This window comes from Giraffa tippelskirchi, chromosome 4 (assembly GCF_054371585.1).
Source record: "Giraffa tippelskirchi isolate mGirTip1 chromosome 4, T2T-mGirTip1v1.2.pri, whole genome shotgun sequence".
NCBI lineage: Eukaryota > Metazoa > Chordata > Mammalia > Artiodactyla > Giraffidae > Giraffa > Giraffa tippelskirchi.
Genome location: NC_137278.1, coordinates 194,368,803 through 194,394,090, shown reverse-complemented (window position 1 = coordinate 194,394,090; position 25,288 = coordinate 194,368,803). Strand labels below are relative to the sequence as shown.

Here is a 25,288-nt window from a genome sequence, read left to right as displayed (position 1 = left end):
AGACTGTGCAGTTTTCTATTTCTGCAACCCTTCTGTTCAGTCTAGTTTCTGGCATGTATATATTTACAAATATTGCTAAACTGAAAGTAATGAATCAGATCTGACTTGACTTAGGTTGAAGATTCTGAAAGTATTATAATGCTTATTTTGTTGAAGCAAAGTTATAAAGACTGGCATCTGAGTTTTTACTTCATGTACTGATATAAATATATAACTTTTATAATATTTCAAACAAAATTTAAGAAGATGGATGACTATAGTACTTAATCTTACTTATGTTTCTACTTTAGACAGTAATTTTTAATCTGATTCAATTCTTTTGATACTTTTGACATATTTTGATGTATTTTCCCTTTTGGGTGTCAATTTGATATATTTGATATATTTGGGTGTCTTTTGATATTTTTTTCCTTCCTGGGTGTCAATCCCACTGAATATCATCTGTTTCCAGTCCAGATGTACATAAAAGTAAATGACAAATTTTAGTGGAAATGTTTTGACTAGTTGATCATCTAATAACCACCCATTTGATTATTATGTGAATTACAGTTTTAGAACAGAAGTGTTAACATAAGAATAATATTCATTCACAAGTACTAGTGAATTCTACAGAGTACTTTGGTGGTTGGTAGTGAGAATGGGGGGAAATGTTGAAATGATTACAAAATTCTAGTGATACTAATAAGTTCTGGTGATAATAGTTCTGGGGGTATAATATACAACATGATGACTATAGATATCAATTCTGTATCATGTACTAGAAAGAAGCAGTGAATTTGCATCATAGAAGTTATCACCACATCTACACACAAAATTATAACTATGTGAAATGAGAGCTGCATTACTATGGTTGAACCCATGTCTCTTGCACACATCTCCTGCATTGTAGGCGGATTCTTTACTGCTGACCCACCAGGGAAGCCCCAATCACGTCCAAATGTATATGTATATCAAATCATCCTGTTATAAACCTTAACCAAAGATTAATATGGCAATTATATCTTAATCAAGCTGAAAAAATTTAAAAAGCAATGAAATAAATACTTAAAAACCAAAACCAAAAAAAGGGTCAACAGAAAAATGGAAAAATATTTGATTATTAGATAAAGCATACTGGTGTCTTAGACTTCCCTGATGACTCAACAGTAGAGAATCCACTTGCAGTGCAGGAGATGCAGAAGATGTGAGTTCAATTCCCGGGTCAGGAAGATCCCCTGGAAAAGGAAATAGCAACCCACTCTAGTATTCTTGCCTGGAAAATTCCATGGACAGAGGAGCCTGGCGTTCTATAGTCCATAGTGTTACAAAAAGTCGAACATGACTGAGCACACACATGCAACTGATTCACCTCTTATTTAGTTCAATTCTTTAAAGATAACTAAATATGTGTTCATGGTAATGTAATATGTACAGAGATTGTAGATTTCTTTCCATCACATTAAGACAATGTGTACTCTCAGAGTTTGACATTTGTATTGTCAAGTACAAGTTGGCACTTGTCATCTACTTCCACAAGAATTAAATCGTGTGTTGCTGAAGCTGCTGCCTTTCAACACATCCCAAAAGGAATTTAGGGTAGAGAGCACAGTGCACATATCTCCTCTGTGCTCAAGTGACAGGTCTTCGGATAGTTAAATATTTTCACGATTTGATTTTATGAGTCCAATTCTTGTATCTCTCCATAGCTAGAAAAACACTAAAATCTGTCACGGTGAGATGACTGTGTTTTTGTGACTAGCAAAGCTTCACAAGACTAGCAGAAGTCTTTTGGAAAAAATATGTGCTTGATTGCATGCATTCCACTTTCACCAAAATCACTTATGTACTGACCTTCCCCCTGCCTCTTTGGAGCAACTTTTCAGAGCTATCTGAAATGCTCTCTCCCAGGCTGTAGTCCTCATTTTGCCCCAAAGGAAGCTTAAGTTGCAACTCTCTAAAAACACTAAAATCTGTCACGGTGAGAGGACTGTGTTTTTGTGACTAGCAAAGCTTCACAAGACTAGCAGAACTCTTTTGGAAAAAATATATGCTTGATTGCATGCATTCCACTTTCACCAAAATCACTTATGTACTGACCTTCCCCCTGCCTCTTTGGAGCAACTTTTCAGAGCTATCTGAAATGCTCTCTCCCAGGCTGTAGTCCTCATTTTGCCCCAAAGGAAACTTAAGTTGCAACTCTCTAACGTAGTGCTTTTTTAAGTCAACAGTTTGACATATTTTCAAGTTTGTTTTAAATGCTTAAATGTTTCAGAAAGAAAAATTAATCATTACAGATAACCCCAAATGTCCCAAATGACATCAGACTGCTCTGAGACTGACAAGCGTTGCCATGGTTACACTTGTTGCCACAGTGATAGGACTAACTGTCTGGGGTGAGTAGATTAAAGCTATACTTTCATCTATAGAGATTAACATGTTTCCTTTGGAGTTGTTTTTTTTTTCTTTTTTTACATTTCTCTAACTTTTTCAGAATCATTGTTCATATTTACCTAATATTCTCTTTCAATATTGTTTTATTTATGTTGGTATTAAATGACAAGGTTGATAATTTCATTAATTATTAATTATTTCTCCCTATGTAGAGGAGGTAATAAATGTGATTTATACTCTGCCAGAAATTTTGTAATTAATTGGCAAACTGTGGGTTTGACAGTCACAATTTGCTGAAGTTTTATATTTTGGCAAAAGCACTTCGTTGAAAAAAATTTGCACAATGTGAGAATTGGGAATTAAGTTTTATCTGGAGCAGAAGGAAGACTGCCTCCCGGGAGACCATGATTCAGATAGCTCTGAGAAACTGCTCCAAGGAGGAGGGGGAGGAGGAGCTAGGTTATACAGAAGTTTTGCAACAAAGGGCAGGTAATCTGAACACCAAAAGATTATTGTTGATTAAAGAAAGTCAGATATCTCAAGTTAAGGAATTTGGCACTTGTTTATGTATGGGAAGATGCAAGAGTCTGGGCTCACTGAAATCATTCCTTTCATATGCGCTTCAGCTACCTGGGGCCCATATGCTGTGTTTTCACATGCTGAGCTTGTCTGGGGCTCACTCTCACAGGGAGTGGCTGCCGTTTATGCCTGTTAGATAGCAGGCATTCTCCTTCCTGAGTTCCCTTAGAGCTCACAGGCTCACTTTGGAGGGCTGCAATCGCTGATGATGGTGACATCCTTGTTTGCTGATAAGGAAATACTCCATTTCTCAGTTGATGAACAATGTGGGTTTGACAGTCCCAATTCTATGAACTGAAGTTTTATATTTTGGTGAAAGCACTTCATTTTATGAAGGCTGATTTGGCCCTTAAAAAAAAACAAAAGAGCTTATGGAGTTTACATATGAAGATATTTTGAAGTGTTGACAAAATTTATCAGCTGCTTGAAAATTTAAGGCTGAGTTAAATTTAAGATTTATTGTAAAATGAGCTCTACTTCAGCAAGAGCTATAGTCCTATCTACTATTGTTTCCATTTGCTGTGTCCTATTACATGTTAGGAGTTGTGACAAATATCTTACACTCACTGACTTTTGGCCTTCCATCAACTCTAAGTTCATTAAATATTTCCCCTTTTTATATATGAGGAACCTGAGGAAAAGAGAAGCTACATCACTAGTTCAAGACCAGACAGAATTCTAATCTATTATACCAAACAGATGCAAATGTAAATATATTTTATGTTTTTTAACTTTTATTATTTAGGTAACTTGTTTTTTTTGTTTCTGCTTACGTTTTCCTAAGTGGAAATTCTCTGAGTCTCTAAGCTTATCATCCTTTGTCAAATTATAAAGCTAAAATGCTATAAACGGATGTCCTCTCAATCAGTATTTTGTGAATTTATTTGCAGTTCCATATTAACTGATGCAATGGACATGAACTTGGGCAAACTTTGGGAGATGGTGAGGGACAGGGAAGCCTGGTGTGCTGTGGTCCATGGGGTTGCAAAGAGTGGGCAACTGAACAACAACACTGATGGATAATTAAAAGGCCAAGGCTTATATCTGTAGGAATCTAACTAGTGTTACTACTTTTCTTCATTTCTTAGTAAGTCACTTAAGCATATATTCCTGCAGTGAAAACCCCAGCGACAGGTTCAGTAGTGAGAATGGAACCAAAGATTGCAACTGCGTGAATCTTTCTCCCAGGAAGAAGCAGAACAGTACAAACTTCATAAGTAAGTGGTTTTATTTCATTGTGTTTGGGGGGAGGAAAACACCAGTTAACAGGAGAAAATGGTTCATCTGTGTGCATATGAGAGCTAACAAAAGACGTGGCTAGCTAAATGGTCAAAGTTAATTGTTCATATACCTAAGCTTCAACAAGGGAAAGAGTTGTTGCTTAGTCACTAAGTCATGTCCAACTCTTTGTGACCCTGTGGACTGTAACCTGCCAGGCTCCTCTGTCCATGGAATTTCTCAGGCAAGAATATTGGAGCAGATTGCCATTTTCTTCTCCAGGGGATCTTCCCAATCCAAGGATCAAACCTGCATCTTCTGTATTGGCAGTGGATTCTTTATCACTGAGCCACCTGGGAAAAGAAAGACAGAAGAAATGACTCTGATGGGAAAAACAATATGGGTTTTTGGGAAAGACAATTGGGTTTTTCAGAACACACCGGAACTAATAAAGTTTGTGACAATGTCTGTTTAAGCAGGCATGAGTAGTCTTTCCCTTTTCTTCGTGGCTATAAAATTCCCCTAGAGAAGGAACTTAAGGTAGGTTTCCTATCAGTCTCTTTCGTGGGAGTTGTTTTTATCCTAAAGAGGGGATTCATGGCAGCCTCACTTCTCAGAAGGTAACTGAGCGGGACCTCATGGGGCCTTTCTGGGTAGGACAGGTCTTTCCCCCAATCCTCTGCTTTAGGTCCTCTCTGAAGGGTCTAGCTAATAGTATTTGATACACATTTCCGGAGGTGTTTTGTAGATGTTAAAAAACGTCCCTCTCTCCAACAAATGGAAGATGTTAACTACTTTATGACCTTGAGTATAGAGCCTCAGGCCTGCTGGAACCTAAGAACTGATGATGTTCACCCTTGTAACACTGCCCTGTTCCCTCACCATCAGCCAGCAGAGAACTGTGCATGAGCTGATCACAGACCTTGCAATCTCTCTTCCTCATCTGGCTTTTAAAAGTTCTTTGCCAAAACCCTTCAGGCAGCTGTGGGTTTTTTTAGGGCAGGAGCCACCCTTCCTTGCATGGCCTTTCAATAAACCTTGCTCTGCTCCAGACTGATGCTTTGCTTTGCTTGGTCTCCCTATGCAATGGACACATGAACTGGAGTTAACAAGATGTGTTTACTTTTTGTCTGATAAGCAAAGCTCAGAGGAGGCTTCTTCCTGCATCTATTGTATCTCAAGTTGTCTTTCAGCTTAAAATAATTCTCATACAAAAATGGAATATTTTAGGCTGGCGAATTCAGATCCTTTTCAGTATTTTGAAGATGGTTTTCTTATTGTAATTATTCACTTTCAACTCTGGTTCCTGTTAATCTGTTCAGGTTCACTACTTTACTATACTGTACTGCTCACTTACCTTGCTGCTGCTAAAACTCTTAAATACCACTGTCTCCAGCAGTCAACTTGTTGCTACTTCGAGTGTTACAATTCTCTTGCTAGTCAACAAACATATCACTATCTCTTCCTATTTTTCAAATTCTTAATTTATTAATTTGATGTCACATACTTATTAGGCAAATATAAAATACTTGGTTTAATGATGAGATGGCAAAAAAGTTAAGAAAAAGCCCCTACCCACAAGATGCGTATGTGTGTGTGAGAGATAGTGAAGATAATAATCAAATGCCTTTTTCATGTGATATTTAACTGATGAAACTTTTTCCTGACAGAAGTCTAGAGTAGCTTCTTGTGTGAGGCATTAGAAACTTGAAAGGTAAGGTGAGCCCAGGATGTCAAGTGTGGTTAAGGATGATATGATAATAGATATTGTTTTGGAGCAAAGGGCTTGCTGCCTAACACATGTAAAATTCAATACCTGGCATCAGCTTTTGAGAGAAGGAGAAACTTTATCGTGAGGTCAACCAATAAAGAGATAGCAGACATGTCTGTTAATCTGTCTTCCTAATCTGAGTTTCAATCATGCTTCTATGAGTTGGAGGAGGAGGGTGGTATGTGACATTTCTGATATGGCATGTGTCGACTAAAGAAATATTCACAATCTGAAAGTCGAGAGTTATGTTTTATTTGGTGGGGATTTTGGAACTCTGAGCCTGAGAGGCAGCATCTCCAGTAACCTTAAGAGAACTGCTCTGAGGAGGTGATGGGGGAGCAAGGATATATAGGAGTTTTGCATCAAAGGGCAGGTAATCAGGCAGTCAAAAGATTATTGTTAAATAAAGAAATCCAGAAATCACAAGTTAAGGAATTTAGCCCTTTTCTATGTATTTGTTTTTGTTCTTCAGTAACTCAGTCATTTTTGATTCTTTGTGACGCCCTTGGACTGCAGCACAGCTAGGCTTCCCTGTCCTGCACTATCTCCTAGAGTTTGCTCAAACTCATGTCCATCATGTCAATGATGCCATCTAACCATCTCATCCTCTGTCAACCCCTTCTCATAGCTTCATTTAAAAACTTAATCATACACTACTTTGTATAAAATAGATAACTAAAGAGAACCTTCTGAATAGCACATTCAGTCCTCTGTGGTGACCTATATGGGAAGGAAATCCAAAAAAAAGAGGGAATATATGTATATATGGGCTTCCCAGGTGGTGCAGTGGTGAAGAATCCGCCTGCCAGTGCAGGAGGCACAAAAGATATGGATTCAATCCCTGGGTTGGGAAGATCTCCTGGAGTAGGAAATGGCAACCCGCTCCAGTATTCTTGCCTAGAAAATTCCATGGACAAAGGAGTCTGGCAGGCTAGAGTCTGTGGGGTCACAAAGAGTCAGACAAGACTGAGCACACACACATGTGTATATGTATAGCTGATTCACTTTGCTATACAGCAGAAACTAATACATTTCAAAGCAACTATACTCCAACAAAAATTAATAAAAAAAATAAAAACATAGTCATGAATCAGGTATTAGAGTACAAAACTCACTATTTGTTTAAATATAGTTGGAAAAAGTTAAATTTTAAAAAGTCTCTTTACCCCCTCCTTTATTCCCTCCCTCAGTCTCAGGAATTAGAGATTATCTGGATAAAATATTCTTGAGGAAGGTGGTAGAACATTTACATCTCAAGGCACACCGAGAGAAATGCAAGTTTCTTCTAGAAAATTAGCTTCCACGAACTGAATATGCTGACTTCCCAGGTGGCTCGGTGGTAACGAATTCACCTGCCAGTGCAGGCTATGCAGATTTGATCTCTGGGTCTGAAGATCCCCTGCAGGAGGAAATGGCAAGCCACTCCAGTGTTCTTTCCTGGGAATTTCCATGGAGTCTGGTGGGCTACAGTCCATGTGATCAAAAAGAGTTGTTCATGACTTACCACTAAACAACAACAGAAACTGAATATGCAAAAACCAGTTTTAGGATGCCCAAAGAGTTCCATCTTGAGCATTTTGGGGGCAAGATTTCCTTCAATTTCTAAATAGCCATTCTCTTCTCCAGGAGATATTCCCGACCCAGGGATCAAGCCACCGTCTTCTGCATTGGAGGTAGATTCTTTATTATCTGAGCCACCAGGGGGTTACCTTTCTAAATAGCCAATTCCGTTTAAATTTGAAGAAGTAACATCACTCACTCACGTTCACATACCTCTCCTCAGATGAACTTGAATCAGCATTCAAGTTACCATAAGGACTTGCTAAGGAAAGTTATGATCAACCTAGACAACATATTAAAAAGCAGAGACATTACTTTGCCAACAAAGGTCTGTCTAGTCAAGGCTATGGTTTTTCCAGTGGTCATGTATGGATGTGAGAGTTGGACTATAAGGAAAGCTGAGCGCCGAAGAATTGCTGTTTTGAACTGTGGTGTTGGAGAAGATGCTTGAGAGTCCCTTGGACTGCAAGGAGATCCAACCAGTCCATCCTAAAGGAGATCAGTCCTGGGTGTTCATTGGAAGGACTGATGTTGAAGCTGAAACTCCAATACTTTGGCCACCTGATGCGAAGAGTTGACTCATTGGAAAAGACCCTGATGCTGGGAAAGATTGAAGGCAGGAGGAGAAGGGGATGACAGAGGATGAGATGGTTCGATGGCATCACCGACTCAATGGACATGAGTTTGGGCAAACTCCGGGAGTTGGTGATGGACAGAGAGGCATGGCAGGCTGCGATTCATGGTGTCGCAAAGAGTCGGACACAACTGAGCAACTGAACTGAACTGAACTGAAGGAAGGTCAATACCAGGAAGAGAGAGCAGGATTTGGAGTGTCTCTCTATCTCTTTCTGTGTCTCACACATACCCACACACACACACACAGAGTTCAGATTATATGTGCTAATATACTAAGATAAAAGTACACACAGTTGATTTTAGTTGCATTTCTTATATAATAGAGAAATTAAATGCAAAATTGCACATATTAGATATTTTTATTTTTATTCTGTAAAATGCCTGTTCATCATCTTTGCCTTTTTTGCAAAAAAATAATAATAATAATAAATAGAGTGTTTATTTTTTATTTATGTGTTTATTGTAAAATATGAAAATTAACCTTTCTCATAAGTTATGACCATTTTCTAAGTAAAAAGCCCACCTAAAGCTATAAACTTTTACATAGTTTGAATGCCATGAGTTATGTTAAAATATATGTATATTCTTGATGTTGAGTTGGAACTGTTTCTGGCCAAAATCCTGGCTTTCTCTGCCCACCAAAGCCGAATAAAAAAATATGGAGATAGAGTTTGGAGTAGATAGAAAGGTGGTTTTAATTCTCAACCAGTGGAGAGGGCAACACAGTAGGCTCATGCCTCAAAAACTGTGCCCCCCTTCCCATGAAGAAGTGAAAGTGTTATTCACTCAGTCTTGTCTGCCTCTTTGAAAACCCATGGACTGAAGCCCACCAGGCTCCCCTCTGTCCATGGAATCCAGGCAAGAATACTGGAGTGGGTAGCCATTTCTTTCTCCAGGGGATCTTCCAGATGCAAGGACTCAGCTTGAAGTACAAATATTATTAATTTTTCTGAATATAGAAATATATTCCTGAATATAGATTTATTTTCTGAGTATAGATTTTATTCATTTCTGAGTATAGATTTATTTTAATGCTTTTTTTCAAGTTTTTCCTTTTCATGGCGATATGTCTGGAGGTCTCTGGGGCATAGAGATATTGGGATCATGGTAAACATTTTGTTTTACAAAGTTACTGATAAAGTATGCTGTGAAACGTATTATTCTGCATCAAATGTGACTCTGAAAAGGACATTTTATTTTTCAGAGTGGTTTTCCTCTGATGCCTTTTAGATATCTAGGCATTTAGTCTTTCTGTTTAAGTTTTTCTATCTCCTATCTATCTCTAAACTGTATGACCTTTAGTAAGTTACTTAAGCTTTATTTTAGTTGCCCTCTTTATTCTTTGCTTAACCTTAGCTTTAGTGCCTTTATTTATGAAATGTGGAACATGAAGTTAATAATTTTATGTCATAAATGTCATATAAAGAGAAACATTTCATACATTCATATGAATAAAGAACTCAGGAAATTACTTACTTGTAGCCCTTAATAGTAAGGGCAGGGAAGACTGCGGGCTGCAGTCCATGGGTTTACAAAGCGCTGGACACCACTTGGGTGCTTAGTCACTCAGTCACGTCCAACTCTTTGTGACCCCATAGACTGTAGCTCACCAGGCTCCTCAGTCCATGGGGATTCTTCAGGCAAGAATGCTGGAGTAGGTTGCCATGCCCTCCTCCAGGAGATCTTCCCAACCCACGGATCAAACCCAGGTCTCCTACATGGCCGGTAGATTCTTTACTGTCTGAGCCACAAGGGAAGCCCAAGAATACTGGAGTGGGTAGCCTATCCCTCCTCCAGGGGATTTTCTTGACCCAGGAATCATACTGGGGTCTCCTGCATTGCAGGCGGATTCTTTACCAGCTGAGCTACCACTTAGCTACTGAGTAACAAAAAATGACTATTTCTGGCATTTATCTCTTTGCCTGAAAAGAGTCAGAAGTGACTTAGCAACTGAACAACAACAATCTCTTTAAAGACTATCAGTGGAGGAGGCGTTCATCTCTTAAAAGTGAGACAAAATTTTTTTAAAAGAAATTGTTTACAAAATTAGTGCCAAAATTGATTTTGATATTCAAATCTTGTTTTTGAGTCTATTTCTTCTTTTTTTATATTTTAGGAAACCCTAGCCAAAACGTATGCCCTAATGACTGGGTGCAGAAGAAAGGGAAATGCTATAACTTTTTCAAAACCTATCAATCATGGATCAATAGCCAAAAATTCTGTTCAACAATGAAATCACATCTCTTGGTGATCCAAGATAAGGCTGAATTGGTAAGAGCTCATTTGCCATGAAAAAGAAAAAAAGCCCTTTTAAAACTAAGAGAAGAGCTTCGTGTGCTCAGTGGTGTCTGACTCTTTGTGACCCCATGGACTATAGCCCACCAGGTTCATCTGTCCATGGACTTCCCAGGCAAGAATACTGGAGTGGGTTGCCATTTCCTTCTCTAGGGAAATCTTTCCAACCCAGGGATCAAACCTGGGTCTCCTGCATTACAGGCAGATTCTTTACCGACTGAACCACCGGGGAAGCCCAGACAGGTACTCATCAAAGGCACTACCCATATCTGACAATATTCCTGGTATCTTGGGTAGGACAGATGGTGGCTCCTTAGTCTTATTATTTATTTTCCCCATAAACATCAGTCTTCTTCAAGACTGCACATTGGTAGGCAAAAGGATAGCTATCTCTCCTTTGGGTAGACATCAATTCCTAGTTTTTGCTTCAAATTCTCTTTGCACCCCTTCATCAGTTGCTGTTTATATCATCCTCATGAATTCCATTAAGGAGCAAATGCCATTACACAATATATGTAAGAATACTTTGGAAATCTTCCCATATTAATTTCCTACCTTAAGTATGTAGAAAACCTCTTCAATCTTCTTAAGATTTTCCTGATTAAGAGGATAAATATCAAAACCTTTTAAAGTCTGGACAAAGGTCAGAAGAAGCTGTTTTAACAGTTTAACAGTTCATTTCCACTGGATCCCTTTCACAGGATTTCTTACAGAGCAATATACAAGATGGAATTTACTTTTGGATCGGATTGAACATTTCACATCCACAAAAGACATGGACCTGGCTGGATGGCACCCCATTAAATCTACAGTTGTGAGTGTTTGGCATTTGAGTGTGTGTGTGTGTCCAGTTGTGTCCAACTCTTTGTAACCCCATGGACTGTAGACCGCCAAGCTGCCCTGTCCATGGAATTTTCCAGGCAAGAATACTGGAGTGGGTTACCATTTCCTACTCCAGAGAATCTCCCCAACCCAGGGATTGAACCCAAGTCTCTTACATCTCCTGCATTGGCAGGCAGGTTATTTAACACTGCATCATCACCTGACATTTGAGTATTATAGGGGAAATTTAAGAGTTCAACAGCCAATCCCTACTGGGGGCTGCCTGAACCTGCAGGGAGCCAATTGGTTCCTACAGATTGAAGACTTTAATCTTCATTGGTGTGCAAATGATCAGGAAATTTGCCTTAGAGAAACAGACCCCTAAGCTAATTTATTTTCATATTTGGCTTTCTTTTAGCTTACAGATAATGCTAGAAGTATAAATGGAAAATCATAATCAATGCAAAATTCTCTAAATTTAAATTCTTATGAAGAGTTTCTTAAGAAAAGAGGTTTACAGAATAATTCTTATTTTTTTAATTGGAGCATAGCTGGTTTACAGTGTTGCATTAGCTTTTGCTGTAGTACAGCATGAAACAGTCACATGTATACATATATCCCCTCTCTCATATGCAAAATAAAGATCTGCTATGATCTGCATGTTTGTATCACCCAAAAATTCATGTGTTAAAATCCTAACCACGATGTGTTAATACACCATGGTGTACTAAGAAATAGGACCTTGGAGAGATGCTAAGCCATGAGGGTGGAGCCTTCACAAAGATAGCTTCCCCCACCCCAATAACTGAGAAATATTAAGGAAAAAGTTATATGTAACTCTTTTCAAATTATACTATCCCAGTAAACAATATCTATATCTATTTTATGTACCTCATTCATTTCTGTTTAAATTCTATGGGTAGAGAGTACTGAATCTTTGGGGATTCTGTGCTAATCCTCAAAACACAGGCAGAAGGTTTGGAGAATCCAGGGCAAAAACTTCTACTCTCAGTATTAAGACTTGGGGGATCATTAAAAGTTGATTTAACTTCTTGCAAATTTGAAATTTTGTGGTATCTCTTAAAGAGATGAGATGCGGAGGAAGTGAAGAAAGAAATAGAGATATTCGAGAGTGATACAGGATACTTATCAGGCTGGCTGAGGGGAAGTAAAAACTGCTCAAAAAAAGGAAGTCACCCAACAAATGAATATTCTTACCCAGAGAATATTTACAATATCTTGTGTTAAAATTCATACTCTGTGCTCACATATGCCACAATCTCTGTACACCCTCCACGCTAAATTAATTTAAAAATTTTATCTTTGATTATCTTTAATGGCTATCTCCCAGCATATTTTTTTTCTAGAAAATCAGCATGATTCTTTTTTCTTTTCTTTTTTTTTTTTCAGTTAGTTTTTTTTTTATATATAAATTTATTTATTTTAGTTGGGGGCTAATTACTTTACAATATTGTAATAGTTTTTGCCATACATTGACATGAATCAGCCATGGGTTTACATGTGTTCCCCTTCCTGGACCCCCCACCCACCTCCCTCCCCATCCCATCCCTCTGGGTCATCCCATTGCCCCGGCCCTGAGCCCTTGTCTCATGCATCGAACATGGAATGGTGTTCTGTTTCACATATGATAATATACATGTTTCAATGCTATTCTCCCAGAACGTCCCACCCTCACCTTCTCCCTCAGAGTCCATAAAATTGTTATATGCATCTGTGTCTCTTATTCTGTCTCGCATATAGGGTTATCGTTACCATCTTTCAAATTCCATATATATGCAATCCCACTGCTGGGCATATACACCGAGGAAACCAGAATTGAAAGAGACGCGTGTACCCCAATGTTCATCGCAGCACTGTTTACAATAGCCAGGACATGGAAGCAACCTAGATGTCCATCAGCAGACGAATGGATAAGGAAGCTGTGGTACATATACACAATGGAATATTACTCAGCCATTAAAAAAAATACATTTGAATCGGTTCTTTTTTATTTTTTAAATATTTTATTTTTAATTTTTATTGGAGTATAGTTGATTTACCATGTTCTATTAGCTTCAGGTGTACGGCAAAGTGAATCATTATACACATATCCACTCCTTTAACCATTATATTTTTACTGTAGAATGCGATGCTCTGTCACCCACATGCAATCCTGCTTAGAATTATTAATTTGCTAATCTCATTCTTTAAATTGAGTATTTTCTGATTTCTAAGACATTTTGCAGCTTATTTGTTTAAGACAGGAAAAGTTGGTTTGAACATTATGGAAAAACAGAATTTAGGGAAAGTTTCCTTCTTTTATGTTAAGGATAAAGAATCTGGGTATATCCTTATACACCCACATGCACAGAAATTTTCTTGTTGAGGTGTCTATGTGAGTTTACAAATTTTAAAAGGGAGTTGATCTTTTGTAGAAGCAAAGAGGCTCATTATAAACAGTGAATAAAGATTTTTTTAAGGTCTTATTCTATTCTGGCTCCTATAACAAAATACCACAGCCTGGGTAGCTTATAAGCAACAGAAATGTATTTCCCACAGTTCTGGAATGTGGGATTCCAAGATAAAAGTACCAGAATGATCCTGTTTCGTTATGAGGCTTCTTCTTGGTTTGCAGCCAGAGCCTTCTCAACATGTTCTCACATAGTGGAAGGGGCTGGAGGTCTCTCTAGAACCTCCTTTGTAAGGAAATAATCCCATTCGTGAAGGTTCCACCCTCATGACTTAAGCATCTCTCAAAGGTCCTAATTCCTAATATATCATTTTGCGGTTAGGATTTTAACATATGAATTTTGGGGTGGTACAAACATGCAAATCCTAGTAGTCTCCTAAGATCTTTAGTTTTCACAAGATGGAATGGATTGGGAAATCAATGTTTATTACATTTTAACTTTTATTTTAATTCCACATAGTGATGATATTTACAAATGACTGTTTTGGTTAGGAAAATATTTGGAGGAATTCCTTCATTAAATAAATTGCTTTTAATGTGTATTTGCTCTCTAAACATTGCAATGTCTCAAACCTCCAGCTTGGAGAGTACATTCTTTCTAAGAAGAGAGAAAACACAGAATGCACAGAGTTGTGCTTTCAGCAGAGTGAGAACAGATGTCTGGGGAAGAGTCCAGCTTTCATGGGAGTCACTAGCACGTTGCCTTTTCCTCTATAGATTTCAAGTCCATGGTGAGGTTGAAGATGATGCTTGTGCTTTAATACCAAAGAAGGGTGTTTTTTCTGAAAAGTGTCTCATTCAGAATTACTGGATTTGTCAAGGTGTGGTTCCTTCATCTACAGACAATGACCTCTGAATTGATCACAGGTATAATTCTTCCTGTTTAAAAAATTATGCATTTTTGTGGAAACACTTTGTTTCTACAACAAATATTATTGTGATAGTGCTGATAACAGTGTGGACGTGGGTCACTACCCATCAAGGCAATCAGCCTTGAGTTCTTGGCTCTACCTGAGTGTTGGGAGCCGTTCTGGAACTACTGCCGGGTGACAAAGTCATGGCACCAATCAAGAAGAAACTGCAAAGCGTTTCTCTCCAGGATTGGAACCTTTGCTCCTTCCTGTTTCTATGCTTCTGTTGTAGCTAGCTGTGTTTCTTTCTCTCTGTTGGGAGCCGTTCTGGATCTATTGCCGGATGACAAAGTCACGGCACCAATCAAGAAGAAACTGCAAAGCGGTTTCTCTCCAGGATCGGAACCTTCCCTCCTTCCTGTTTCTATGCTTTTGTTGTGGCTAACTCTGTTTCATTCTTTGATGGCTGGAGTTGTAGGGGCTTCCATGATGAGATCATGAGAGTTCAATAAAAAGCAAAATGATCCCTTGCCCCAGAGAAACATTCCCAAAATGATTAAACCTACTGAGGCCCTTGACTGGTGGGTCCCTAACATTCAGCCAGGGAATAAGGCCATGATCATTTGGAAAACAAGCCCTAAGCCTATTGTGACCTGGCCTCATGAGGAAATTGTTATTGATGACTGGAAAACTTGGGTCATATATCAGGGAAAGTTACAGAAACTAAGCCAATTGCCTTTTCCCCTCAAAATCTAAGCACAAACAGAAAAGATATATATAAATTGTATTGTAAATAGTATCTAGGTAAACTGCAAAAGATTTCCCCTTGCCAGAAATAGTCTTGTGGTATGTGGGTAGATGGTAAACAAGCCACCACTGACAATGGCTGTACTATGAAAAACTTTGCCCTTAGCCATCACTATAGTTTTTAGTCATTGAAGCAAGACGCTGTACTCACTGTAGTAGCAGGCTGTACAAAATAAACAGATGGAATAATATAATTTATAGATTATGTTTTAGTAAAATAAAAATAGGTTTCGGGGTAAACATGTAACCAAACTGTGACAATAGACTAGGAAAAAACTTTTAACACATCTTAGAATCAGAGGATGTTGATCTAAATGGAAAAATATTGTAAGAATCATTACGTAGAAGATCATATGCTATATAAATAGAGACTAAAGCAATAAAGAGTGTGGTCTTTAGGCCACCAAAAAAGAACTCTGTCTCTTGTCCTTTCGCCAACGCCGTTCATCCCTTGGGGACCCCTGGACCAGCTGGAGCGGGACTCCGGCACCTGAGGACTGAAACGACATTTTCATAGTCATCTCTCATGAATGATACTGGCTGTTTCAGACAGAAACTATTGCTTTGTCTCCTCAAGAATTCTCTCCCTACATCTTGCCTTCACCATTAATGGAAAAACTTTTTTACTTTTTCAAAGACAAGCCATTGGGTGTTATATTTTCGAATTTTCTACCATTTGAGTCTACACATTTGTCCGTGTCTTGTCTGTCACTTTTGCCTCTCCTTCTATATATAAAAAAAAGCCACACTTCTTTCTATCTAAATCAAATCTCCAAGTCTATGGTCAGGATTGCATCCACTTAATTTTCTTCAAGGAGATCCCTTCCTTGATTATGTCTTCTTTAACCTCTGTCTTTTTATGCCTTCCTTTCTATCAGCTGTTAAACATGAAAGCAACAAGAAAATTGTTCAATAACCACATGCATCTTTTGGTTTCCGCCCAGTTTTCCTCACTCCTTTTAAGTCAAATTTCCTAAAAATTTTTATGCTTGCCTTCCTCTTTCTGTTTCTCAGTCCACATTCTAAAATGTAGTTTCTGCATTTCCTACTATTGCACTGAAGTGTTCTCGCCACACTTTTGACTAAATACAGTCAGGAGTTTTTGCTTTTGCTTTATCTCTCAGCAGTGTTGCTCATTGTTGACCTGGCATTCATTTTTGAAATCTTTTCTAACCTTAGGATCTATGACGCAAAGTTTTCTTGAAATTCTCTCTACCTCTCCAACCATTCCTCCTCAGTATTTTCTGCAACATCTATTCTCTCGTCTGATCTCTTAAATAATGATATTCCTCAGAGTTCTTGTGAGTCCTCTATTACACGCAACTATTGGCTGAACTCATCCACTCTATAACTTCAATTGCTATCAACTTATTTTATTTTTAAATAATTTTTACTGAAGTGTAGTTGATTTATGATGTTGTGTTAGTTTCAAGTGTACAGCAAAGTGAATCAGTTATCAGTTCAGTTGCTCAGTCATGTCCGACTCTTTGAGACCCCATGGACTGCGGCATGCCAGGCTACCCTGTTCATCACCAATTCCCAAAGCTTGCTCAAACTCATGGCCATCGAGTCAGTGATGACATCCAACCGTCTCATCTTCTGTCATCCCCTTCTCCTCCTGCCTTCTATGTTTCCCAGCATCAAGGTCTTTTCCAATGAGTCAGTACTTTGCATCATGTGGCTAAAGTATTGGAGCTTCAGATTCAGCATCAGTCCTTCCAATGCATATTCAGGACAGATTTCCCTTAGGATTAACTGGTTTGATCTTGCAGTCCAAGGGACTCTCAAGAAACTTCTCCAACACCACAGTTCAAAAACAGCTGTATATGTGTGTATATGTTGTGTGTATATGTTGGGGCTTCCCTGGTAGCTCTGTGGTAAAGAATTTGCCTTCAATACACGCGGGTTCTGTCCTTGGGTCAGGAAGACCCCCTGGAGAAAACCCACTCCAGTATTCTTGCTTTTGAAATCCCATGGATGGAGCAGCCTGGCAGGCTACAATCCTTGGGGTCACAAAAGAGTTGGACATGAGTGAACTAATAAACAAGTGTGTATATGTCAGTCCCAATCTCCCCAATTAATTGACAACTCCCAAACCCATACTTCTAGCCTAGACCTTATTATAGAGGATTGCCATTGGACATCTCTATGTACATCTCAAGACCCCTTAACTAATGAACTTAAACAGATTAGCTTAGTGGATTGGTAGCAATGTGCTCACTCTAGTTTAAGCCAGAGCTTTTGGAGTCAACCATGACTTCTTCCTTCTTCTCACTCTCAATATTCAAAAATTCATTTAAACCCTGTCAATTTTATCACATGGTTATTTCTGGAGTCTGTCTCTATACAGACTTTATTAATCACCCCATCATGTTGGATTATTGCTCTAGCTTTTCTGTCTGCCGCAGTCCATTCTCCATGTTGTCATCATGGTTTAGATTCTTTGAACCTCACATCCACCACATTACTCACCACCTGATTTCTTTCAGTGGCTTTTCACTGTTTACACCTTTTACCATCTCCTCCAACCACTCTTCCTTCCTCCCCCACCTCCGTGCTGGTAATGATGCAAGCACACTAACTTTGTTTCTGTTCCTCAAATGTGGCAAGCTGTCTCTTGCCTCTAATCTAATCATATGTTTGCCTCAGCTCAACAAACACTGTTCCCTTTCTCATTCTTCTGTTCAACTCTTCCCTATTTTTCAGGTCACCAATGAAATGTCATTTGCAAGGAAATACTTCTGTGACTATTCTCCACTCCAGGCTAAATTGTAAGGATTTAATATATATTTTCATAGTTCCCTGTGCTGATCTTAATCTTAACATTTAGAACATTTTTTTTTCTAAACCATTATTTAATTATTCATATTTCTTCATGTACTGTAAACTCTGTAAAGTGAATAATCCTCATCATTGTGCGAACAAGATGCCTGATTCATAATGGTAGATAAGTACTTTTTATGTTGTCAAGTATGTATTTGCGACATATTCCCCAGCATCATTTTTACTAGTTAGGTAGAACTTCTCCTAGTTTTGATAAACAAAACCTGCATACAGAAAAATAAAACCACTGCTGTTTTTTTCTTTTTTAATAAATACCAGTGTTAGATTTACACAGACTTAAATAAAAATTTCCAGATTTCTTGCTTGTTGTGTGCTTTTAACCAAGAACCTACATTGAGGCTTGGAGCTGAGAGATTACTAATGTTTGCTGATTGACTTTAAATTCACCAACAGAACTATTTTAAGGTCTTAGATCCACTAACAGTAAAATTTAAAGGTCATAAAAGAAATTAAAAAATCTATTTCAAATTCATATGTATAAACAGAAATAATTATAGCTTTATAGGGAAAGAAATATAAAATGTTCAACTCAAAAACATTAAATGCTAAGAGCATAAAACCATGCTTACTTAGTATAACAAATGCAAAAATAGGTATCATTTTATTAATAAACATTTGAGAAATGTCAAAAAAATTGATAAACATTACAACTGAAGGGAAAGGGAGAAAGATTAAGACATCTGAGGATCTCCAATTTCAAAGCCAGGTTATCAATGATTTTTGAAACACTGATTTTGATGTAAATGTTTAAACATTGAAATAATTAAATATTAAAATATGAAAGAATTAGTCACAGCTCCAAGAAGATAAGAGAATCAATAACTAAAATCCTAATAGTAAGCTAACCATAAGTATTGAATTACTATTCTGGGAACATATGTCCATAGATACCATATATTAATGGAGTTCATATCCCCATTCCCAAGTGAACCCCTCTTTTTTTCAATAAATTGAATGGTAAGGTTTGAAGTTTTATTAACCACTGTTGCTCTTGCTGTTGAGTCACTTAAGTCCTGTCTGACTCTTTGTGACCCCATGGACTGCAGCACACCAGGCTGCATGTGGTTCTCCAGGCAAGCATACTGGAGGGGATTGCCATTTCCTTCTCCTAAGTGATCCCTCTCAAGTCAAATGAAGTATCACATGTTCACCCTCACGCAATGATGAGGTTATATTTCTCATTTTTCTCCATTTATATTCAGTAGTATTGAACCCTTCAGCTTTCCCATTAATCATTGTAAAAATTAACATGTTCCTTTCCTGCTTTGTTTAGAACATAAATTAGAACATAAATACATATGTACACGTGTATATTTATATTTACATGCATATGTACTACTATACTGAAGGTATAACAAAAATTATAATCAAGCATAAAAAAGTTTTCACTCTTAGAAGTTGTCTTCTCATAATTTTAGAAATTAAATGTCCAGTTCTAACCTTACTGATCTATTATCCCCCCCCAGTGGACAAGTGTGGGAATATTTGTGATTTTTATTTAAAAAACGCCAAAACTCTCAATTTGTTTTTACAAAGTAACAACTTTATTTTAATACTAATTCATATAGTTAGGGCAGGCTTTTAAAAATTCTATGTCAATAAGTAATGAAAGAGCATTAGGTCCCATAAAAGCCATGAGTCATACAAAGGGATTTTTTGACACTGTTACTCTATTGTTAGAGAAGGCTGATACAATGACCATATAATTTTTAAAATTATAACTTGAAACAATGTATCTTCCTATTTGATTTTGAAAACTCCAGTATTAGAAGGCTTACAGGCCTAATATGTGGGTATTGCAGCATCTATATCCTAGAAAATATGCATTATTCTCATTTTATGCTTCTGCAAATATACGTGAACTGATACATGTGTCTGCAGTTAGACTGTTGCTGTACGGGTGCTCTCAGAGGCCCAGATTCAGCTCTCTGACCAAACCAAAATGACCTTAAACTTCACCCAAAATATTTAAAAAAAGCATAAGTAATATAGAAGCAAATGATTTTTTCATTAGGCAGATAACTGTCATCTTTGCCACCATGCACTTTTTCTCATTTTTCATGTAAGCTTGCAACTGAGATCTGTGCAACTCTGTCTGCATCCGTGTCACATACCAGCCCAGACTCTCTCCTGAATTCCAGAACTGTACATCCCACTTCCTGTGAAGCATTTCCCCCTGGAATTGCTACCAACTCCTAAAATTCAGTAATTTCAAAATATCCTTTTCCTGCTGTATCAATTAGTAATCCCATTGTTCCTCTGATTGACTTCTTAAAGGGAAACATGGGATTTATTTTTTTAGCATCTATTCTTCATCCCATTGTCTGATATTTTCTGGGAGTTTATCTCCGAAAGAGTTTCTGAGTCACTTCACTCTTCTCTATTCTTCCTACCACCATTTCTGGCACTGCTTTTATCATTTCTTCTTTCAATCAATTGAAAAGACTTTCAAATAATTTCTTGGCCCGTCAAGTATCTACTATCTTTAGAGAAATAACCTAAAGGTACTGGAAGTTTAGAGCATCAGTTCTAAACGTCAGTACTTCAGTTAGTAGAGCAAATAATTCCCTCTGAATCTGGCCCTGGGTCTCCTTCCCTCTCTTCCTCCCTCCCCCATCCCCACTCTCAGCTCCAAATCTTGTTCTTTCCCCTCTCATTTTGGTGCTTCCAGACAATTATAGCTTCTCAATTTTGTAGCATTTGCTATCCTCCTATATGCTTTTCACTCTGCTGCCAGTGTTTTTCCTGCAAATGTTCTTCCTTGAATATCTCCACTTTCTTAACTTGTCAGTTAAAAAATATCTTCTCTGGGCACCTCTTGCTCAAATTTTGGACACTTTCTTTCTTGTGCTACCAGTGAACCTTGCATACTTCATATCCATTTGATTTTGTTCTTCTTACACTGTTTGGTAATTCAATGTTTGAAGGTTCATCTATTCAGTGTCTGCTTTTCTAAACAAATTATAGGCAATGCTAAGTTCCTTGTTCCATTTATTCTATTCTAGTTTTCAATTAAAATAGTTTTATTTACTCCTGATACAGGAGAACAATGAAGTACTAATACAGCACAAGCTGTTAAAATTAAGACCTTAAGAACAAAGTCCTGAGTTTTCTAAGGAAACATGCAATGGTTGGTTTTAATTAGGAAAGAGATTTTCTCTTTTCGTCTTTTATGTAACTCTGTACGGTTCTTTCCCCTATTCATGCTGAGACTGAAATACTCAAATAAATGTTTATAAAGAACGGGAATGAGGAGAGAACAGAGAGGAAAACAAAATGAGAATGAGGGTGAGAAGAGAGCTTAGAAAGATGGAAATCGATATGGTCGATGACAGAAAATGCAACAATGAGACTCTGCTAAGTTATTTTCCTAAATTCTTGCAAGTCCAGTATGTGTTCTCTTATTACAACTATTTACATTTCTATCAATGAGTATACATGAAGCACCCATAGGATGTAGAACACAGATTTCACAATTATTTTAAGAAAACAATGTTTTACAAAGAGATATTGTTAACCTTGAGTAAACATGAGGATAATATCTTCTGAAGAGTTACACATTCTGACATAGAACCTAATTCATTTTCTCAAATAGAGAGCAGTATGAGCAGTAAGCTTCAAATCACTTCCTCACCCACCTGTCCCCCAAATTTGTACTCTTCATGATGTCCATCGCACAACAGATCCTTGGCATTCACAAAGAGAACTCTGCAAGTTCACATTGTTTATTCATCACCTTGATTCTGTCACATGACAGTCTGAATGTGAAATTTTTTTATTACTGTTTCATTTTTCTTCTGTGTGTTCAGTGTGTGAAAGAGATTCACTCAACTAGTAAGTCAACGTATTATGCACTATTCTTGTGTTGAACTACACTATATTATTCATGAGTGAATCTCATAAAGTAATGCAAATATTGCAAAACTAAAAGAAAATCAACTAGTGCTGATAATGAAAGTAACAGTAAAAATATCAGAATTCTTACTTAACAAAACAAGCAATTTTGAATGACATTAGTCAATTCATATTATTAAATCTCTTGAAATGTCATCTAAAATTTTCATTCATATTTTAACATATTACCTATCAGATTTTATTCTAGAAGCAATTTGGGAACATTTAAATATGCTGTGGCATATACGTCTTGAATGCCAAGAACCTAACAGATTTATAAAAATGGATTTAGAGATTTTGAGTGAAATATCAATGAACATTTCTAAGCATGAATTTCATGTACTTTTATATTAATATATTTCTTTCTGAAGGAATGAAAATTACATTTTATATAAAGTATGTTAAATTTAGGATGTTTTAACTTTTTGATGTGCATGTGTCTGGTTTGCTGCAAATCCATTTTCTGACTAAATGGGTACTGGCACTGCTGATGCCAATTTTGTGTAAATAGGCACATTCACCAATCCCAATTATTTTAAACCTGAAACAAAACACAAAAGGGAAAAAAAGGACCACAGAATGAATGAATACTGAAGAAAAATTATTGTCTTCTCTCAGATTTTATTCTAACTGAACATCATATTATTTGAATATAAAGCAAAGTGAATTCATATGTTTTGCCTGTCCTAAAACATTGCCTTATAAACTGTATAGTCCATGGAATTCTCCTGGCCAAAATACTGGAGTGGGTAGCCATTCTCTTCTCCAGGGGGTCTTCCCAACCCAGGAATCAAACTCAGCTCTCCTACACTGTAGGTAGATTCTTTACCTTCTGAGCCACAAAGGGAAGCCCAAGAATATTGGAGTGGGTAGCCTATCACTTCTCCAGGGGATCTTCCCAACCCAGTAATCAAACTGGGGTCTCCTGCATTGCAGGCGGATTCTTTACCAGCTGAGCTACCAGGGAAGCCCTTATAAACTCAAAATATCAATAATCTATATGATGAAGAAGGGAAGGATCTATTGCCAAATATATTTTAAATGTTGTATGATATTCTAATTATTCAACATCTTTGAAAACTAATGTATTATTATGGAATAATACATATTACACCTCTCACAGTTTCTGTACAGGTTGGATGGTACAATGATTATATGAAGCATTGTATTTGGAATATTATAGGCATTAAATAATTTGTATAATAACTTGTGTTACCATTTTTTTTCTGGGCTCATTTTTTTCTCCACCAAAAGGAAACTTCTAGGAGAACGGTGTGTATGGATTACAACTCAGATCTCTCCATGATGAGAAAGGTTCTAAGCCCCAGTTTCAGGTGTGTCAATTATATACTCAGGACTTACCAACCCTGGTTGTATAGCGTTCCATCGATCCACTTCCAAGTCTGCCCTGGTTTTCGCTTCAGTCCAATCCAATATTGAGAATGGTCAGAATATTGCTTCAGGAAATTCTTTAATAGAGAATATTTATAGAATAAATAGCAAATACCTCATTCTCTTGAATTTTTTGGTCTAAGTCATTATACATTAAAAAAAAAACAGACATTCAGATTTGGAAATGATCTCAGGGTGACTTTGCCCTTCTCTGGTTCATGACTCAATTCATAGGTTATGTTACTTTTGTAACAGCTTCTGTAGCAAATTTCACTGGGTAGCTTTCTCTGTTTTTTATTTTCTAAAAGAGTTTTTATAAAACAGAAATTATTTTTTCTGTGAAGGCTTTATCTAACTTGATCAAATCTTTCTAGGTTTGGTGGCTTTTAGGATGGGAGAATTTTGTTCAGCGGTAAAATGTATTGAATAGTTATTGGTTCATGCAGGTTTTATATATCTTCATAATTTATTCTGATATATTGCATTTTCTGTTATTTATTATCACTAACCTAGCTTTATGGGTTGGTTTGATTTTGGTTAATAATTGCCTCGCGTATCTTTTCTTTTTACCTTTTCTCTAACTTTCTTCTGTGTGTGTGTGTGCATGCATGCATGTGTGTGCATTAGTTATGTCTCTGTAAATAGGACATAATTGAACTTCATTGTTTTTTTAAAGCCAATCTGAAAATTTTTGTCTTTTAAGAGATAAATTAAAAATATTTACATTTTATCATGATTTTTGTTATATTTGGATTTATTGATGTTGTGTTTTATTTATTTTTCCATGTTTATTTTTATGAATTCTGTTGGATTGATATTATTTATGTCTTTATTTGAACACTTTTTTAACACATTTTTTATTCTTTCATGATTACCATTTAATTCTTAAGAAATATGCCTATCTATATATATATATTCTAATCTTTAGATTGTCTATGTCTAAGCAATTCTTTAAATAACTGTTTGGACAATTATCCTTTTCTTCAAGGTCTTCTAATGGGTGCCATAATTTTTTTTACATCTCCATAGTTTGTAATTGTATTTCTTAGGCTGAGTGTATCTTTTCTCCTTTTCTGTGATCAATCTTGTCTATCAAGAGAACCAGATTTCCTTCTGTATATCCTCACGTATTATTTTGTTCTACTATTTTTCTCTTATGCTTATTCCATTAATTAAACAAATAAATAATAAAGCTTTTGTTCTGTTTCCATATCCATCTGATATTTCTCATTTTCCCCTGGCTTTAATTTCATAATTTATTATTCTATGGAATAGAATTTATAACTTTGCATTTTTCCACCATTCTAATGTATTCATTTAAATATTTTTACCAGAATTTTCTACAAAATTAATGTTAATGTGGGTCAATTCCTCTTCTGTCCATTCCTAGTAGAGCAAATTGTCAGCAAATGTTAAATATGTCCCTATGCTCCTTAAGGTCTTAACCATTCTGTCTCTTACCACCTCCGGCACTCTACATCTCTACTGTTTCTGTTTCAAGACATTTCACGTTGTACACTTTTGAAATTTTCTACTTTAGACTTTTTTGTGCCCCAGAGTTCCTAGATCATCTTGGCTATGACAACTCATGTACTAATTCTCTCCAGCATCTCTGACAAACTGTTATGATTCTGATTATCATTTCTTTCATATAGTCCCACACAAAAGCAACTTTTATTTGATATAAAACAGGTAAATTAATATCAGTTCATACTGAGAGTTTTATTATAACTTTTCAATTATGAATTGTGGAAATAGTTTTAGAGTTTTTCTGAGTTT

The 25,288-nt window shown here is 36.9% G+C and overlaps 1 protein-coding gene across 6 annotated transcripts in view; it reads left to right on the top strand.

Moving 5' to 3' along the window:
* The window catches only part of LOC145544409 (killer cell lectin-like receptor subfamily F member 1), a 55,828-nt gene extending 37,318 nt beyond the window's left edge, over window positions 1-18,510 (top strand). The window contains exons 2-6 of one of the 6 annotated variants that reach the window (XM_081587310.1): window positions 2,274-2,372; window positions 4,038-4,166; window positions 10,251-10,405; window positions 11,131-11,243; window positions 18,086-18,510. In XM_081587310.1, coding sequence (XP_081443436.1) covers window positions 2,330-2,372; window positions 4,038-4,166; window positions 10,251-10,405; window positions 11,131-11,243; window positions 18,086-18,209 — 564 coding nt within the window. In that variant the 5' untranslated portion in view covers window positions 2,274-2,329 and the 3' untranslated portion in view covers window positions 18,210-18,510. Of the gene's footprint in view, window positions 1-2,251; window positions 2,373-4,037; window positions 4,167-7,564; window positions 8,565-10,250; window positions 10,406-11,130; window positions 11,244-13,012; window positions 13,249-18,085 lie in introns of those variants that run through there. The other 5 variants (XM_081587314.1, XM_081587312.1, XM_081587311.1 and 2 more) reach the window with 5 other exon arrangements.
* Window positions 18,511-25,288: the final 6,778 nt, after the last annotated feature.